At 45.7% G+C, this 20108-nt stretch overlaps 1 protein-coding gene across 2 annotated transcripts in view; it reads left to right on the top strand.

Moving 5' to 3' along the window:
* LOC144720661 (dorsal-ventral patterning tolloid-like protein 1) overlaps positions 1–20108 on the top strand; it is a 175706-nt gene that overhangs the window by 72098 nt on the left and 83500 nt on the right. For both annotated transcript variants that reach the window (XM_078597584.1, XM_078597585.1), the window contains 3 exons: positions 7710–7817; positions 12033–12150; positions 17583–17761. In XM_078597584.1, coding sequence (XP_078453710.1) covers positions 7710–7817; positions 12033–12150; positions 17583–17761 — 405 coding nt within the window. The remainder of the gene's footprint in view (positions 1–7709; positions 7818–12032; positions 12151–17582; positions 17762–20108) is intronic.

Here is a 20108-nt window from a genome sequence, read left to right as displayed (position 1 = left end):
CAGCTTTTTTCAGTTCAGTGACAGAGCCTGTTTGTGTGTTTATGTGACATATGTGCCGAGCTGTGTGTTTGTACGAGTGCCGTGTGAGAACCTGGAGTTACAGAAATGTCAAAACATTACAGGCAGACAGGAGGGGGTCGTTTGAGCAGCAAAACAATATTGCTACTTGGGGATCCCGAACAGCTGGTGATGAGACATCAAACTGAGCAGCGCCCTTGGATCGTGTCCACTTGAGTTGCCCATAAATGTTCTTTCTGCGCTGTCAACAGACTATGGTTTTCAAGCTTTAAAGCTTCTTCAAACAAAAAAGAACGATTACGTATAGCATGCAATGGCCATCCTAAAGCAAACTAATAATCGTTATCTTTTCTAGCCTCTTTCTGCGTTTAGAATGCTCCGCTCACAATTTGAAAGTTGCAAAGTACCACCTTGTGGGTTGCCCCATGGAGGGACTGGCCCCTGCCAAAGAAATGTATCATTGCCACGACTGGCTCAGAGCCACCAACACATACTAGTCTTGTCTCGTGGCGGTGACGGTGGTTCTGGCATTACCTGGTGGTTTTGGTGGAGATGGTGGAGATGGTGGTTCTGATGGTTTTGATGGTTCCGGTGTTTCTGATGATTTCGGTGGTCCTGGTGGTTTTGGTGGCTTTGGTTCTGGTGATTTTATTTTGGTGTTTCTGGTTGTTTTGGTGGAGATGGTGGTTCTGGTGGTTCTGGTGGAGATGGGAGAGGAATCTCCTTGAGCAAGGAGATTGAGGCATTTGTTGCGCAATCAGCAGGGCAGTTCCACCACAAAGAGATGAGGCCCCCCCCTCGTATGCGGTTTAATCATCAGTCCGTATAAGTGCGCTAGCATCACAGCAGGATGCTTGGGCTCTATTAACACAACAATGGTCACACTATCGGGTCCCAGTTTTGTTTAAGCAACTTTCATTGTTTCTCGTCTCTCTCCAAGCAACGCAATGCCCAGCGTCAGTTGAGTTTTGTTGGTGAATGCATACAGAGGAGACCGTTACCTCGGCTTTAAAGCCTGCCTCGACTATTGGTACAAGATCTGTTTGTGAGCCTCTATTATGGGCGATTAGTATTTTTATGTTGTTATTGGACCAGTACTATGCAAGCTAGGCCAACGTTGTCTCACCATTGCTGTGGTGTGGACATTCTCTACCTATTAGGCATTTTAATCTGAGCTGACCTAGGATATGTCCCGGCTATGCTAAGACACCATTTTCCACTGATGGGAATCAAAACTAGGGGTGTTGTGGTGAATGCACAATGCATGAAACACTCTGGCACCACCCTGCGCTGGCCATCTTTCAGGTTGACTCTGTGTTAAAATGTTCTCAATAATCACGATTGGCCACGCTCGATCCACCGCTAGATGAAGGCCCTCTCCAAGCCGTGGCCATCTCTCACGGTCCGCGTGGCTGTGCGCGTGATCCGACCTCATCGCTCAGTCCCCTGCGATGGTCGCCCTCTCAGCTGGGTTCCTTGCTTCGGCTGCCACTGTCTCGTTTGTCTTAACCATCGGCCTTGGTCGCTTCCACCGATGTCTCCTGCCTACCCGAGCCTTCAACACGACGTGTCTAACTTGTTACCTGATCTCTGGTCCACGTGTTCGTCTTTCTGTTTCTGAATCGTATTATTGTATTATTTCCCTTCTACGTGACTTTACCAAAAGAACCAAGAATATGAATTCCTACAGTCACGAAAGCTTTAAATCGAAAAATGTTTCTGAATCGTTTTTTTTTTTCTTCCAAGCTTTAACTTCTTCGTACTTCTTTGTGCACTTTACATTTTCCACCCCCCCCCCCTTCATTTTTGTTTGGCAGTGTCCATGTTTCCATTTCGTCAGTCACTGCGGGTGATATGTGCCGATCGGGATCGTCTCCCCTTGAGTCAAATTGGTAAATTAGTCGATAGTTTTTCACCGGTATACTTTTCGTGGTCAAATGACTAAATAATTTTCAACAACTTCGGTTTCAAAAAATAAAATGCAATTACAATGAATAAAACGCAGGTGTGTACATTCATTGCGTAATTGAGAGTGGTTTATGAAAAGTGGCACATGTGCTGTTTCGGGAATTAGCCGGTAAGCGAGCGATGGGAGAAACTGACCCTGCTCCAGCTTTTGTGACTGCCTCCATTTATTTAAGAGCACCGGCGCAGAGCTCTGTGTAAGTGCTTTTCGTGTGGACTATGGGGATGCCTGCGAGTGGTGCGTGAGTCAACACTCATTCCCCTGATATGGGAGGCCCACAGCGGCAGCTTTGGCCTCCTCCAAACGACTTTTCAGAATCTCGTTTTTTATTTGTTGGGTGGGCCATCTTCTGATCTAATTATATTCACTAGTTTAAAGGTAAAATTCCCACTACAGCCGCCTGGCAAAATCTGCAGGAGAACATTATAAAAATGCCTGGCAAAAAATATTTAAATGCCATGTGAAATCGATCACAAAAAGTGAAATCATCGTGTATCCATGTCGTAATTTCAAGATTTCCTGTTACAACGTTGCCATTGTTACATCGTGATATCCGACCATTTGGTACCTGGGGTACGACTCGCAGTCGGAGGTTTTATGAGTTCCTGGCCCTAGTGTGGCTCAGCCCGTCGTGTCTCTGAGGGTCAATAGAATGGGTGTCATGTTCTGCAAAGTTAACAGCAGTCGTCCTATGGAGAGGATGGTTGCTGGCTCAAGGATGTGAACTTTTAATTGTTTGGGTCATGGCCACCAACAGAGGTGAGCACTGCCCCATGCTCATTTGAGACACTTTGACTTTTGTGTCTGTACAGCGGTACTTTAAAAGGATACCTTGCAGGGGAGAACGACATTTTCAGAGTGCTGTCAGATGGTTAAAGGAAAAATAAATGGAAATTATTTGAGGTAATCAAGAGCATCCCTTCCGAGGATCACAACAGTTTAAAATGCCATGAAAGCATGCTTGTTGTGTTGTCTGATGCTCATGCCTGGGGACGGAAAATTCCATCACGAGATTTGTTCTTAAACTGAACTAATCGTAAAGTAATTTAATCCACAACCATCTGTTCCAGCAGAACAATGTGTTTTGATTGCAAAAGTAATTAAATATTAACAAGATACATACGTAAACTATGATCGTGACTACTCTGGGCCAAAGGCAAAGATGTATTTGCAATTTTTACTCTAAAAATACATCAGCATAGAGGACATACTGAAAAAATATGGTCATGAAATCATATTCGCATTTCTAATTTTTTTAAAATCAATATATAAATTACAGCGTGGCTTCATGGCAGCAATTGACCAGCCATACCCACATTGCAATGCAAATCAGTACGGCTAAATTATAAAAGCACATTGTTTTGATGATGGCTTCGGCCCAGTATTGTGCGATCAATATTAATTCATTTGATTTACATGTCGACCACAGGAAGCTGGGCCTGCCAAGCGATGCCGCCAGCAATGCCATTGAGCCTGTCGCAGCAATGCCTTAAATCCATGCGCCCGGCCAATATACAAAAGCGCTCGCGATAGGCGAGGCGAGCGCGGGGTTGAATTGCCAGAAAAACAACGAAACTCGTCCCCAAGTTGTTGCCCCGAGGCGCCGTTGCGTAATGGCCTTGTGCGGTTGTCATTTTATTTTGAGCCCGAGGGTGGAGGAGGAAGCCGGCGTGTGTACTTGCCCGCGGGCTGCATGCGGTGCGTTGTCAATGGCCTTTTGTGCGAGTTCGTGCAGCAGGTGGGGGAACTAGGGGCTGACCTGGTTAGCACACAGATGGGCAGGAAGGCACATGGCAGGGTGCCACGACAGAGGGCCCCTTTAAAAACGTCTTGTAATGAATAAACTATGTCCTTTTGTGGTGACCGCCACTCTGAAGGCGCATTCCAAATAGGTGCGTCGTTTGGAGAGGAAGTGGAAAAGTGTCTATTGCGTGGCTATTTTGCGGTGTAAGTGCAGAAGAGGTATTTTTGGATACGTTTTTTTTTCTCGAGCGAGGAAATGCAACGTAAAAAAAACTCACAATTGTAAGGTTGGGAGGGGTCCACTCGGCCCATCGCTCTTCCGCACTCGATGAACCTCGCAGCATTGTATAGGATCCCAACGCCGGTTACCCCATGAAAAGACCCTCATCATAACCCTAGTCGTGATTTTCAACCCTGCTATAGCTAGTGACGACCAAAAATAAGACATTTACGATGGAAAAATCTCAACATTGAAATAGCACTCCACAAGACACAGACAAAAGGGAATATTTGGTAAGTTTCACGCTGCTCATGGATGAAGGAGCACCATACACTGGCCTGGTAAGCCTTTGCTACTGCAATGAACGGACCAAAACAGCTGGAATCTGCGTTATGTCGACAGATCTTGAGTGCTAAGCAAGAGTGAGCACAGATAGTGCTTCAGTTGGTGGCCACCATGCACAGATAGTTTGTCCAGAGTGTTCGCGGGCCTACGTGATGGGCAGTACAGGACAGTGCAGTGCAGAAACAAAACTATTATTGTAATGTGCTTCTATGTTGCCACGTGTATGCTCCTCATCTTCACAAATGTGCACTGACCAGAGTGGTAAAGTGTGGTCCATTAAATCCCACATTTTTATCCCAGAATCGGACGACGCCCTTCTAAAATGCATTCCGTGTAAATTTAAACCCCAAACTGTGTTGTACAGACCAGGTTGTTTAATTCTGTGACAATTTCTATATTGATTTCAAGCTTTCGTGACTGTAACACAGAGACACACAGAGAGAGACACACAGAGAGAGACACACAACATAGACACACATAAACACACAGAGAGAGACACACAACATCAATTGTGTTGTCTCTCTGCTTGTGTGTCTGTCTGTGTGTCTCTGTTGTGTCTCTCTGCTTGTCTGTCTGTCTGTGCGTCTATGTTGTGTGTCTCTCTCTGTGTCTCTGTGTCGTCTCTCTCTGCTTGTGTGTCTGTCTGTGTGTCTCCGTGTCTGTGTTTTGTCTCTCTCTCAAATTTAGTTCTACATGATGACGGTTGCTTGTGTTGCAATCGAAACGTCGTATTCTATTATTTAATTTATTTTCTTTCTACATGACCTTACCGAATGAACCAAAGAGTAATTTCTACATTCGTTTTTTTCTTTACAAGGGCTTAGGAGTATGCCTTTAGATCATTTGGCTGCTGCTTTAAATGACCACGTGTGGTAATGATATCAGCCACATCGATGGCCTATCATCACCGGGTCGCCTCTTAAAAAGAGCTACGAAATCTGTGGTCTTTATCCCGGTAAACCAAAACGGTGTAAGTTTATTTAGACGTGGTCTTACCAATCATTAACCAATCATAACCATGGACTGGCAAGACCAGGGGAAAACAATGATACGTAACTGTTAAAAATGTAGACGGAAAAAAGACCACAGATTGTACCACTGGCTTCCTTAGTCTGTTGAGCTCGCATAATGATGACTAACTTTAGATAGGTCTGAGAACAAGAGAGCATTCTGCTATGCAGACCTCCTTGCAGTCTAGCGGTCAGCGCATTCACCGCTGAGCCAGTCTGAGTGGAGTCGACAGAATGAATCCTGTAACCATTATTTACAGAGGTCCTTTTTACGTCGTATCGTTGATGTAAAATGCTCTCAAAGTGACTGGGCAGTCTAGCGGTCCGTCTGCTTGGGGTAAACGGAATGATTCCCACAAGCGCTTAGTCACATCCTTGGGGGAATTACCAAGGGGTTTTTTTTGGTCTGCTGTAAGTTGGAGCTTAAAGATCATATGACATAATTCACGAGGATAGATCGTTGTGTGATTAACTGCAAATTACAAAAATGGTTGAAGTAAAATAATGTAATTCTTAATTCTATCTCACATCTCCGGGTCTCCCTTGCAGACGCCACGATCGATATTATCTGCTATAATAAATGAGACTCACCCAGGTATGGGATTGTTAGGAGCGCCTTCATCGTATTATTTATGTATTTTCTTCATCGTATTATTTACGAATCCTATTATTGATGTACCTGTACGTAAACGTACAGTACACCTTTGTGTGGACAGAAGTAATCTTTTTTTGAAAATAAGATGTTAATGGTATGTGAAGACTCCTCCATACTAATCTATGTTCCATTTAATTTAACCCTTACAATTGATCATATTTCACCTCGGTGTTAGTTGAAAATTTGGGAGTTATAATGGTTCTCAATTTTATGTATCTGATATCAAAGTCAGTATCAAAGCATCTAGATGCTCAGTTATTGAATGAGTTCGCATAGTCATTGATGGTTTTCTGAGCCAACAGTGAATATCTAAATTCGCATGGTGGTGCCAATCTATTCATAATAATACGACTACTTCACTTCCCACAATATATAACTTATTTTGTAGATCCTGGAAAGATTATGGGTTGAGTCATTCACTGACTTGGATTCGAACTTACGACCTTGTGATTGCGGGATTGTATTTCAAGTGCTCGTTGAATGTTACAGAATTAATGTTACAGATAAAACTAATACAGCTGTTAAGGAATTTCAGCCCATGAGATAATGTTTTCCCCTATTTTCTGGCAACAAAACAGGTGTTAAGATGTTAAAACACCAAACTGAAACCTTTTACAAGGAATCATGTCTGCATTAACCACAATGCTTGTGGTCAGAATGCAAACAAAAAACATACTCTGATAATATATGCATTGTCCTTGAAACTGGTTGGTTCACACCAGAGACAGCTTTCCTTTGAGTCTCGTCTCTAACGATGTTAGACCAGAGGACGCCAAAATGCCCATAAGTTAAGGCTGTTTAATGTAAATAGGTTCAACTAGATTTATTTTTATGGGTGGATTATTTTAGGGCACAGGAATGACCTGTGTCTTAACCTTGTTCTACATTATATAATATAATCTTTAACATCCACTTGAAACTCACGGCACTCTGTTAAATCACGTGTACACATTACCAGACAGTAATGGGAATCGCGCTGTGAAATTCTCGTCACCTGGCCCAGAGGCTTGACCGTGTTGCCTTTGCCATTTAAAGTCCGCAAACTCAAAAATCAGCTTGGCCGTGAAAGGAAAGCGCTGCAACGTTACAGATGATTCTGAAATTATTCTGGCTGCTGCTGCCGCTGTTGGCAGAGGTCTTACTCAAAATATACAACTTGCAGGTTCATACCTTGGTCAGGGATTGACTCATACTCCCAATGAGGTCGATAAAGTAGGTACCAATTTGTGGGATATCAATATTGCTCATTCCATTGAGCGACTAGTCCTCCTCCATGAAAATTATTTAACATCAAAGTGTCTCCCACACTCGCTTTTTACGTGTCCTAAATTTTTTGACAAATATGCATCCAATGTTTGCTTGTTTTTTAGCAGGCAATATTCTGTTATTGAAATGCACACATATAGCCCAATTTGTTCATTCACTGCTGGATGAGGACCTCCCCCACGCCGTACAGGCATGGAGGGTTATTCGACCACACTTCAGCACGCTGTTCATTGCAGTTTGGTGGACGTTGAGAGTGGAGAACAACTGCACTGCCCTCTGCTGCCTACTACTCCTACTGCACCTGTTTTTGCCGTGGTGGTGGTGGTGGTCACCAGATCCTAGCGCTATCAAGGCTCAACTCCCGGCATCGCCTCCAATGTCGGATGGGATCGAGTCCCTTCCGGGCAGTGTGGTCCTAAGCGCACTGGTCTTAACAATGCTTTATTAATTGTCAGTCTTGTGTTGCTGCTGCTGCTGTTGTTGCAGCCGCCAAGCGGAGGTTTCGGAGCAGAGCCCCGCGTGCGGCTACAGCGAGGTCGGAGCGGATCTGGCCCGGAGGAGTCATCCCGTACATCGTCGGGGGAAACTTCACGGGTGAGAGGAGCCACGCGCGCGGCGACGCTCAGCGAAGCGCTACGGACGTCCTGGCACTGGGAGAATCGCCCCTTTCCATGCAGCGGCCCGGCCACACGCCACGTGACACAGAAGTAGCTTTTAAACTTGAAGGGGATGGGACCTGTCCTGGTTTTGCCAGGTCATCGTCGAGGGAAATCTGTTCAGGTTTCCCGGGACATTCATAGTCCTAGTGTTGGGACTTTTAATGTAATTCCTCTTCAATCATATTGGACATCCCATTGTCCGTGAAAAACTGAGCTTCGGGCAAAATTTAATCGATTTAAATCAATGAACAAAAGAGCGCAATGATAGTTTCTCTGTCGGACAGGTATTAGGCAACGCATCACTCTGTGGATGTTTTTGGTTTTTGCCGTTGTTGGGAGCCACTGGTATGGCTACCAGTGTGGGGTTTGTCAGGAGTGAAAGCGAAAGGCTCACATCGCAGAGACACGGGTTCAAATGCCGGTCAAGGGCTGACCCAGCGCTCCATCCCTCCTGTGGTCAGTAACACGGGAAAACTCTTTGTGGGAAGGCAGCAGTGGCTGTCCTGTGGTTGAACCTGACTTTTTTAGTGGGAATGTGGAGGTTTCTACCACTGTCAAGAGATGAATACTGCCCCATGCTCGATTGAGTGGGACACCATTTGATATTTTCATTGTCAGAAACGACCAAAGTCCCGCTTGTCTTGATGTTGAATTTAAAGGTGTTTTGACTTGGTGAATAAGAATGAGCCATTATGTGCCACAGTAGATCTAATTTGTGGGAATCCAACAGTGGTTATAGAGGGGGTATATTATATAGGGTTATATTGCCATTTGAATGTGGGAGTTCCACTACTTGCTCAAGGTTGCCATTGGAGATTAACACTGCCCCACCATTATATTGTGATCGAGAGACTTTTGAATATTACACTCGAATAACAGTGGCAATCATACCTCGTGGGGGAACGGCGCTGAAGCAGTTTGCGCATCGTGCGAGGAACTCTATGACCCGAGTTCAATTCTCAGCCACAGATAACGCCACGCAGGTGGCAATATGATCAACGCAACGAACACAGCGTGGGCCAGGGCTCATCCAGCCGTGGATTGACAAAGGACTGAAAATTAAGAGTATGAATCCTTGCAGTCACGAAAGCTTCAAATCTAGAATTATTATGAACATGGCTGTGGTTACCAATGTCTCTCTTGTTAATGATATAAAGGATCCCACCCACGCCAGAAAAGTAATTAATTGTCATTATTTGGGGCACAATTCGATTGAAGAATGTATTAATGTTGTCAATGTGTTCGTCACATTCTATGAGCCTAAGAGTAACACGAGCCTATCATTCACATGTAATTCACACGCGAGAAATAATTGATACATTTTCCCACATGAGCTTCATCACATAAGTCTTGACCGTAACAATAAGTTTTAATTGGTTAATAGATCCTTCGGCAAAAATGGTGCATCATTCATATTTTGCCGAACCGATCCCACGATTAAAGTAATGCTACCCTGTGTGTTTTGCAAATGGTAAGTAAAGAGTAAACATTCGCTTGCTTCTTTTTGTTTTCCTCCGAACCCTGGCAATGCCAGCCCCTGCTTATAGCCTGTGGCTTTGGCTAGTCAGGCCAGACAACTGGAGGCAGGGACAGCTGTTGTCAGCAGATGAAGTTCAGAATGTGTATGGCGTGATTTTTTTTCCGCAGCCGATATCAATTCCCTGCATTAAAATAGCCTTTGCGAGTTAAACATATGTCTCTCCTCCATGCCACGGCATATTTGTGTCAGTTACTCACTTCTTTGCAGAGATGTCTTTAAGCACCCGCTCGACCGCTTGTCCGCACGCCCTCTCTGACTGGACGTACGTGTTTGTTTGTAGAACCAGTAATCTTTCCCATGTGGTTTGTATCTACAAGACGGACTGAAAACTGCCAAAAAAAAAAAACGATTTCCATTGTAAATGTTGACAACGGCCTGGCAATAATTAGCATGACCAGTCCTGGGAATATCCCCTCGAGTGGTCACATTTGTCCGTAATGAAGTATAATGAGGACTCCTCTGGTTGAACGTACGCACACACAGATTGCTCCACCACATCTACAGAGCAGAGGTCAGCCGGCCTGCAGTGGTGCTAATGAAAAGCAAGCAGATTTTCCCATGATTTTGTTTACCTCTGGGGCTTTAAAACATTCACCAATTAGAATGGGTTTCACTCTCTTTAGTGATGTGTTGCAGTGTCAATTGTGTTACAAGGACCACTCGCAGTTCTGTCTGAGACTGCTGACGTTTGCATGATAACCGCAACAATAGAATACCCCTGTTTTTTTTACATTGCTATAAAAATCAGGGGCGGTTTCTTCATTAGGGCGATTGGGCGACACACCACCAATGTCATTCAACCACAGAGTCACGCTAGCCGTCACTGTGCCTCTGGATATAGTCCAATCAGCGTCATGTCACGTTCTGTGGAGTACCGCCTCTTTTTGGGCGATTTCACTCCGCTGAGAATCGCCCCGAGTGGTCTTATAGACTTACATTCAAAGATGTTTTTTTTCGAACGGGGGGCGCTGCAATGCATTCTCTATGGCTTCCGGGAGGGCTCGCACTAACGTGCTTACGTCATCATACGTAAGCACGTTTCAGTCAACAATATTATTTTTTGCCACCTAGTGGAATCTTTAATAAAAGAAACTGAGTGGATTGTAATAATAGTGAGATAGAAACAAACAAGATGTATTGTAAGAGTCACTTTATTTTTCATTAATATTAAAAAAGTGAAGTTGCCTTTATATGCTTAAGTTGTTAATTTATCCATTGCATGGGTGGACCTTATCCTTATAAATCATCCAGACATTTGCCCCCCCTGAGAGATTTTGCAGGAGCCGCCACTGATAAAAATACTCATGACCGCAGTTTCCAAAATCAAGGGGCAGACATTGCCTCCTCGGGCAGAGGGCTCGAGTGAGATCCTTCTCCATCGCCGCGAACGGGAGGGGAGGGGGCCACGTTGCTTGGGGGGGGGGGCACTGCCGGATTTGTTTTTTGTGTCGCGGCAAGTGTGAACTTCAACACCAATGTCACGGCGAGGCAACGTTGGGCAGCGGGTAGGGGGACAAATGAAACCGGGTCTTGACTCGCCCGCGCCACCAAAACACGGATCTCCTCAAATTCAACCGCATATTTATTTTGCTCACAGCCTAAAACGCGGTACGAACCGCTTCAGGTAACTTTGCTTGTTTGTAAAAGGGAATTGATTGTTGCTGATTGGCTGAGATGAGGTCATGTGGTTTTGTTGATGCTGTAAAGCAGGGGTCCCCAACCCTTACCGGTCCCGCGGCCTGTTAGGTACCGGTCCGTGGCCCAGGCCGCACAGCAGGAGGTGATTGGTGAGTCCGTGCGTGGCCCGCCCATGATTTTATTTATCAGTTCTGTCCACGCCTCTTTCCCGCACTGCGCACCCTTCTGAGTCACAGTTTTGGTAAGCCCACAAGCTAACCTCTAGCCAAAATGAGTAAAAAACGAACGTCGCTGGAGAGCTTCTTTGAAAGGGGGAAAGGCTCAATGATGAACCTCCCCCCCCCCCGGTCCGTGATGACCCCCCCCCCAGTCTGTGACAAAAATTGTCTTCCACGAAATCGGTCCCTGGTGCCAAAAAGGTTGGGGAGCGCTGCTGTAAAGGGCATTGCAACTGATGTGATGGAAGTGGGTGCACACGTATTATCAAGGACAACATTTGAGCTGTGTCAATGTAAACGCAGTACTGCATGTTCCATAACTTTGCATACTTTTGTCTCATTTCACATTTTTCAGCAATGTAAAAATGTAAACTATGTAAATCTCAATCTGTCACCTTAGCTCTGTACAGTGTTTGTTTAGGGAATAAATGTCAGCCGGATACTCGCTCACTTAATCCTTTTTTTTACAAAATGTCCACATTTGTCTCTGCCATTTATTCAGGGATACTTTGTCAAATGCACCAAATTGATTGTGACTTGGCAACCGTGTGGTCTCGTGGAATTAATCACTGCGAACGGCGAGCATTATGAGAGCGCAGCCCAGGGTACGTCGCCGCTGCGCTTCCACCGCTGATTGATTGTCAAGCCTCGTGGTTAATGTAAAAGGTCTCGGAGAGAAGGCAGATTGCTCGCCCCGAGACGTGCACTTTGCCGCGATGTTGAACTTTTGCACGTGCCTGCCCCCCTCCCACAGGCAGCCAGAAGGCCATGTTCCGGCAAGCCATGCGTCACTGGGAGAAGCACACGTGCGTGACGTTCATTGAGAGGACTGATGAGGAGAGTTACATCGTCTTCACGTACCGGCCGTGCGGGTGAGGCTGCGCTCCACATCGGGCACTTTCCACCCATCCTTGGTGGTATTAAGATGCGCCCTTCAGGTTTTATCCTCGTGTTTGTGTGTGTGTGTATGTTGACACTTCACGTGGCCTCAACGTGCACATAGCCTGGCACAAGTGACGTGGTGACGTCACCGCCACTTAGTGGCGAATGGCGGTTGTTGTTGTTAAATACTCTTTGGTTCTTTCGGTAAAGTCACGTAGGTAGAAAAAATAGAATTGATTACGACGTTTTGATCGCAACACAAGCGTCCATCTTCAGGTGAGAGAATCAGACTGCTGTGGACAAGGCAGTCTGATTCTCTCACCTGAAGATGGTCGCTTGTTGTTGCGATCGAAACGTCGTGATCTATTACATTTTTCTACCTACGTGACTTTACCGAAAGAACCAAAGAGTATGGATTCCTGCAGTCACGAAAGCTTCAAATCAAGATTGTTGTTGTATGTTGAACAACTTTTGCACCGTACGTAGCCAATCGTGTTAATGTTGTCAGCCAGCATTAAGTGATGCAGTGAAGCTGTGATCTTTTTTATTTTATTTTTGTCGTCCACCACCCCCGACCCCCCCACAATCATGTTGTATTCCAATTGTGCAATCCGCATCGTGTTACTCAAGACGTTCGATATTCGGATCTCTAGCAGTGCAGTACAACCCTTCATGTCACATAATGGCACGCGTAAGAAGGTGTTATAGAGACAATATAATCATGTTCAGTTTTACGTAGCGTCGTGAATACAAATCGCATCTCACAATCGCTCCGCGGTCCTCTATATATTCAGATGTTTAAAAAAAAAAAAATTAGTGAGGTGTGTCTATACATGTGGGAGGAAAAGGGAGTGCCCGGAGAAAACCAACGTGTGCGAGGGAGAAACATAGGGAAGGGAGCGATGGAAATGAGTCCACACTTAGACGTCCTGCTTTCTCCTGGCGCCTCAAACGCCCACGGGTAAGGAGATGTCTCAACATTTGCGTGATGCCCCCAAACCTTGCCCTCCGCAAGTGCCAGATGACGGGTGTTGCACCATCATTGCTACGTCTGAGATCCTCTCCAGTGACCTCTAGTCCAGACAGTGTTGGGAAAACATTTCCCACCTGTTCCGCATATGAGAGTAATGTTCATCACGTGACAGTCAAATGGATATTTTAGTTCTCACAGCTGGAATTTAGCCAAATATTGGTGTAGAATAATTTTTTTACGCGATGGCTTTTTGTGTGCAGCTGGTGACCAGATGAGAGACCGTCAACGCGCTGGCCTTGCGAACCCGGTTTAATCACAAGCGGCTGCCTGGATCCGAACTCAGGCTCTCTCAGTGGTGCCGGCCTAGTGCTGTGACCTCCTGAGATGCCGGGGCAGCTCCGTGCAGGCACGATCTCGAAATATATCAGTCCTGTGTCATGCTAGGGAACGTAGTCGTTTATTTACCCAAGGAAAAAAAATCTACGCATTCTGAATATTTAGGTTTTTTTTTCCCAGAGGGTCCTGCTTGAGATGTTTAGCCACTTTGATGTCCGATTTTATTTTGTATTTGTAGCAGGAAACAGAGTTTCCTTGGAAACTCTGTGTCATTGGAAACTCAGGGAAAAATCCACATTCACATGGGGAACGCACTCACAATGTATACAGATAGGTAGGCAATCCACTTGCTGTACTAATAGCTGTAGAGCGGGTTTACCAAGCACATATTTTATGGAATAGGTGTCAGGTTTTCTCCAAACATTTATTTTATTCTGCCCCCCCCCGCCTCGGAGAAGCAGGTGTGACGCCGTGATTACGGAGAAGTGGGGAACAACATTTACAAACCTTTTATATAGGATGAGGTCTATTTTCAACCGCTGGAACTAAAAAACAGCTGTTGGAGCCAAATAAAGAATACACGTGGGGCCGGGGGTAGCCGCTGAGTGTGCGTGAACACCAGGGCGACGGGGGGGTTTTCAGGAATGCTGAGACAGGTACAGAACCACCGGCAGAATAGCGCCACGGTGATTAGCGCAGCATTCTGCTGCCGCCTTTTAAATATTCTCATGCCTGCCGTAGCCCACAGATGATAATTAAATGCAATTTTACACCGGAGTATTCGCATTACCTCTGACCCCCCCCCCCTTCCGCACGCAGTATGATGAATGTTAACTGCACGCGGCAGATAAACTGTCGGCTAATAAAGGTCGCTCACTACCATGGCGATGGGTGGAATTGAAGCCTTAATGTTAGAAAACAACCAACACCAGATATGAACACTGCCATTGCCCTCTCTCTGGTGCTGGGGGACGTTGTTTTGTTTCTAGGGAGAGGTGCGATTCCGCTTGAAGTCATTGCTGATTTATGTGGCCATGCCAAAAGTACAGCGCCGCATAAACAACTTGAAAACTTAATATTATTTCACGCGACATTTATTGTGATAAAGTGTGATGAGTGCCCTGGTACGACTGAATGCCAACGTGGCGAGTGAAACACACCCACATCATCTGGAACGCATTTCCCACTCGTAAGATTTCACAACGCAGTAGGTTCCGCTTATTCCATATTACGTGGGAGACGGAGTTAAATTTAGTTCATTTCAAGCTTAAACATCTATTCTGGGAGAAGGAATGCAGAACACGCGCGGAGTGTACACTCTCAGACACGTATTTGTCAAATAAACGACTCGCGGCACGTCACTCATTCACGGCGGAATTGTGTCTTGATATTTCCATTTTTTCAGCGCGCGACTTGGATGTTCTTATCTGTGACCTTTCAGAAACACGGTAAATGAGAGGGCATCAAAGTTGCATGTGAAGTTTCTGCCTTGAAGTGCGATCAAAGACGGGGGGGGGGGGGCATGCGTCGGCTGGCACTAGGAAGTGGCTCGGCCCCATTAACATTCTTGGCAGCCTCTCAGGGTTGCCTCTGTGTATCGTTGCCAAGCCTGGCATCTGACGTTCGGCCTGCCTTTCCCTCAAAGTTACGAGCCGTTACAAGAAGCATGTCAGCGGGAATTCTCCCATTGTGGGGCGCAGCGCTAAAGAAATGCACAAATATATATATAAAAAAACATTTTGCTCACATTCATGACCACCTCAGCTCATAGTTGTCTTTGATATACAACCGGAAGCAGGCAGGCCTCCGAGCCAACAGTTACATAATAGTCTCGTCCCAGTATTTGTCAGCCAAGCCGAGGCCTCGTCATCGTCCAGGATCGGCTAATGCATTGACAATGGCCTGGTTGCCCATTTCTCTATGTACCGAGCGAATGGCCATGTCTGATAACCAGCCTTGGCCCTTGCCATGCCTTTGATTCTCTCTGGAGCATCTAGCATAGATTAAAGACAGGTTTGTAGAAACATCGATACTGAAAACCACTTCTGTCATCATCAGCCACATCTAATCCACGAATGGATAAAGGCTTCTCCAAGCCACCCCCCGTATCTCATGATCCTGCGATGTGACTATCCACCCGGCACCTGCACACGGGCTGATTCATTGCTCCATCTCCTCGGTGCGCGTCCTCTCTCAGGTGCCCTCCATTTCTTTGGTTGCCAATGTTGGACATCTGTGAAAAAGAGCTTTATAGCTCATCGGATTCCTTCAGTATAAATTAATATTCAAATTCTGATTATACATTGGCTGGGGTTCAGACAGTCTTGGAAATTACACATTCCCATGGCAGGGGCATAGTAATAAAGGGTAAGGGTGCAGCCCTGCATTATGTGGAGTGGTGCTAGAGAGCCCCTCTAGAGCTTGTTTGGTCTCCTCTTTGCCGGATATCGTGGGAGAGGTACCCACACTTTTTACCCCATCACGCACGAGCTGCGGTGGGCACAGGCGGGGCAACGAAGAAATGTGCCCATTATTTAAAATATTGCACCGGGATGTAAAATCGAGCCGATGACTTCTGGATTGCGAGTCTCAGTGTGCTGATCATTTACAACATGACAGCATACCGAGATTTAGTGCGAATAAAGTAGATGCTAGTCTCTCCATTTAATAACCACTCTCGCAGCAGAATAATACTCCACGGATATTGTATGAGATTATTTTAGTCCTTGGAACGTAATTTTGAATTGCAATATCTCGATTTTTTAGTAATTCGCCATAACGCAGTATTTTTCAGTAATGCAACTACCGCATTATAGTAGAACAGACTCTATAGGCAAAAAAACATCTGTCAAACCACACGGCCGTGTCACGTAACACGAGGCCCACGTGGCGCCACACTACTTTGTCTCCATCCATGTTAAATGCCTCGGTCCTGGAGCAGTAAACCCCGCTGGAGCACCTGGCTAACTGTGCACCCCCCACGGTCGGTTTGCCAAACGCGCCGAAGTCTCTGCAGCACCTACGAGCCCTCCGTGCGTTCCGGCGTGGTCCGGTTGACCCCGTGCAGAGTGTCGTGCGCGCTGCACCCATAATTGCGGTAATCTCCCCCTCTCGTTGCCAAGTCAGCTGATGTCGATTTTGGAAAGTGCCCGGTTCACTGGCTGTTACGGGTAATGTTTTAAGCACGTTCGCATGATTGCCTGCTTTCATACAACAATGCGTTGCCAGTGTGAGCGTTTTAAAATAATCTTGCCAAAGAAACCAGCAAATCAACTTTTTTGGGGGGGCTTTGAGTATAGGTGCATGTCGAGGATGCCAATGACTCCATAGCAAGACATGAGGAAGCAACTTTAAAGTTTATAACAGAGCCTGATAGGGGAGTGTCACATAGACCCATGCAAGAGGTTGCAACTGGCGATTGAATTACTACCTATGAGTTCTTCACTCAAAACTGCCCTAGAGGAGTTGTACACCCATAGCTGCCACTGCAATTTATTGGCCTAAAATACAATGTTTCGCTCTGGATGATCGCTGCAAAGTATGCAAAGTATGCATAGTATGATCTGTGTTTTGATTTAGTGTGCTGATCTTAACGGTGCATTGAAAAATGTTGATACTCCGACCGATGCTCCTACTGTTGTGGAGTGACTCATGCAGCCAGCTATGGCTGCAGAGTTTGGTAGTACATGTTGTTTATGTCGTTTATTGTGAAAATTCGGTCACAGTTCCTATGACCACTGTTTCATTGCTTTTATGGCTTTATTTTGGTGATTTTCGAAAAGTTCTTGGTTTGGCCACGTTTGTTTGTTGTAGTACAGAGTTAGACTGATGGCCTTAATCTAAGTTGTCTTATGGTTGTTGTTGTTGTTTGACTTGCATCCCACTGGGATTTTTGCACAGGGTTGGTGTACGGTGATTTTTTTGCAATATTTTGCTGTCTTTTCTTGGATTTTCTGTTTGCACATAGTCACTTTAAGATGTTTTCTTGTTCATGTTTTTTTGTTTGTTGCGGTTGCACCCGATTCAAGAGCCGAATGGCTCACAGGACTTTACCTAATAAGTGAACTTTGAACTTTGATTTGATGCTGCTCCATGGCCTTTTTCTGATTGCAGCTGCTGCTCGTACGTGGGGAGACGAGGCGGCGGTCCCCAGGCCATCTCCATCGGCAAGAACTGCGACAAGTTCGGCATCGTGGTGCACGAGCTGGGCCACGTGATCGGGTTCTGGCACGAGCACACGCGGCCCGACCGGGACGACCACGTCACCATCATCAAGGCGAACATTCAGCCAGGTGGGCGCCGCCGAGCCCGCACACAGCGCTTAGTTGAGAACGGTGTTCGTGTCAATTTTTTTTTATATTATCAGGTGTTTTTATTTGTATGTGGCAACATTCATGCACAAATGCATCTCGAAACGCTGTGCGATTTGTTGGAACGGCTTTTTGCACGGAGGCACGGGGAAACCACAGCCAAGAGGGGATTGCAGCCACAACCGGTGCCAATAATTGTCCAACCAAGCTCTGTGGTCCTATATTGTGGATGTTTGGCCAACTCCATGAATGAGTGTCTGTTTATACATGGTCTTAGTCGAGTCGACTGTCAACCTGTGCAGCTTTCATCAAGTCCTAGCCGGTGGATTTTATGGAGTCGTTCACATTAGTCTGGTCGATTAAAGCAGTCAAACATTTAGCCGAAACACTATTGGCTTTTAATAAATGTGTCCGTGAGGGGGTTGAGCTATTCCTGCCCCCCTTTAAATATGATCAAGTCAGCCACAATCAGCCAGTTGTGGCCTTCCTCAATGCACTGCAGTCCCTATTCACGGTCCTGAATTATCTCGGTGTGCATCTTCATTCAGACAACAGTACGGGACAGTAGTTACTTTCATTGAGTCCAGCGTTGATCTTGGTGGGCCGGCCGTAGTCATCGGCACGCTGCCTTATTTTTATCCGCTCATAGTCATCATTGACTAAAATAAAACGAGTAAAAATTACCCTCCATTAATATTTTCGTCACCAATTTCATTAACAAAATGATCACTGGTCCAGATGAACCTCCGAAGCAGCTCGGCTAGGGAAGCCTGCCGGTTGGGTCTTAACGTCGTGGGGAGTGATGCTTTGATTCCCAGTGCTGCACAATAATTTTGACGAGGAATTCCACGTCGTAAAATTAACACCAGTGTCTCTGTGATATGGTTTGCAAGTACTGTAATTGTTTGTTTTGAGTCGCAGCCTAAATCCCAAATTGCAATGTAAAGACGAGTTGAGGTTTGGGATGATGCTGGGCTGCTCATGTTTTTGAAGCTGTTTGCAGGGCAGTGGCCTAGCAGCACGCAGACTGCGGTGCTTGTGCCACGCTTGTGCCACGCTTGTGCCACGCTTGTGCCACGCTTGTGCCGCGCCTGTGCGGCGAACGCCTAACAAACACGCTCTCGCGTGAGCGCGTGGAGGCCCAGCCCTGTCACCTGTGACTGCAGGGGGAAACTACAAATGGACGCTTAGTTTTGCATTACTATGTAACGTTAAATCTTGACTTAAAGCTTTCGTGACTTTACCGAAAGACCCAAAGAGTGTATGTAACGTTACGTAAGATAATATGGGAGCTTAATGCCGAGTGGTTAAACAGAGGAAATTAGCTACTCGATGTTAAATTCAAATGCCGGAGATGTGTAACGTGAATAAAAATGTGTGATACGGCGTTGGCCTTGGTGTACCAGCACAATAACAAAAACTCTATGCATGTCAACAACACTGAAGGAGTTTCATCAGCAAAGTGTCGAGTTTATGCAATGTGTAATGTAAATGGGGGCCCAAATGTTGAGCACTGTCCTGTAAAATCCACTGCTGGTCCATAAAGGCAGCTTTGAGTGTCGTGCCAAAGGCAAGTCTGAGACATGTGGCCTGTAAAATGAAGTGACTTCTAAGACGTGGGGCATCTTCAAGGCAGTGGGATGATCACCGCTCGGTGGTTTCGTTAACGAGCCCTGTAACACTGGTGGGGAGGAGCGTGCATCTGGAGTCGCGTGTCCTGTGGGCTCATTAACTATCCGCTGGCATTTACTACTCAACTGGAGAATCCGGCCAGTTTCAGGATCTGAAGCAGTGGAGTAAAATTGCTCGCATATGTTTTGTCCGTTTGCTTTCTAAATATTTTTTTGTAATGCAAATACGTCCATAATTTATGCTTGAATATATGAGCTGTAATTAAAAAAAATCATTCAGGTAAAAATGAATCTTAATAAGGACTAAACATTTTTTTCATTTAATGAGCCACGCGGCTCAATGAGAATGGGCAAGTTGAAAACTGATTACAGGAATGTGTGAGCTGGTGATGCTTAATAACAAATAGGTTTTGTTATAATTAAACATGGATTATAATGCACAATTTGGCCTTGTGCCACAAGATACTTGTATTGGAGTAAACGATTAGAATTCACCATCCCCCCAGAGCCATGGGCATGCTTTGCATGGTGTGGGGTCGCACGCGTAAACAAATGAGTTCGCTGTGACTTAGCCTACTCGGTAATGGCTATGTGTGTAAGGCACGGAGTCAACGCTGCTGGGATCTTGTGTACAGATGTGGGCAACCATCCAGGTTTAATTCCGGTACGCAGGTTGAGGGAGGTTTATAACCTCTGCA

This window comes from Lampetra planeri, chromosome 9, assembly GCF_965212315.1.
Source record: "Lampetra planeri chromosome 9, kcLamPlan1.2.h2, whole genome shotgun sequence".
NCBI classification, from domain to species: Eukaryota; Metazoa; Chordata; class Hyperoartia; order Petromyzontiformes; family Petromyzontidae; genus Lampetra; species Lampetra planeri.
Note: the sequence above shows the minus strand (reverse complement) of the source record. Positions and strands in the feature narration are given on the sequence as shown.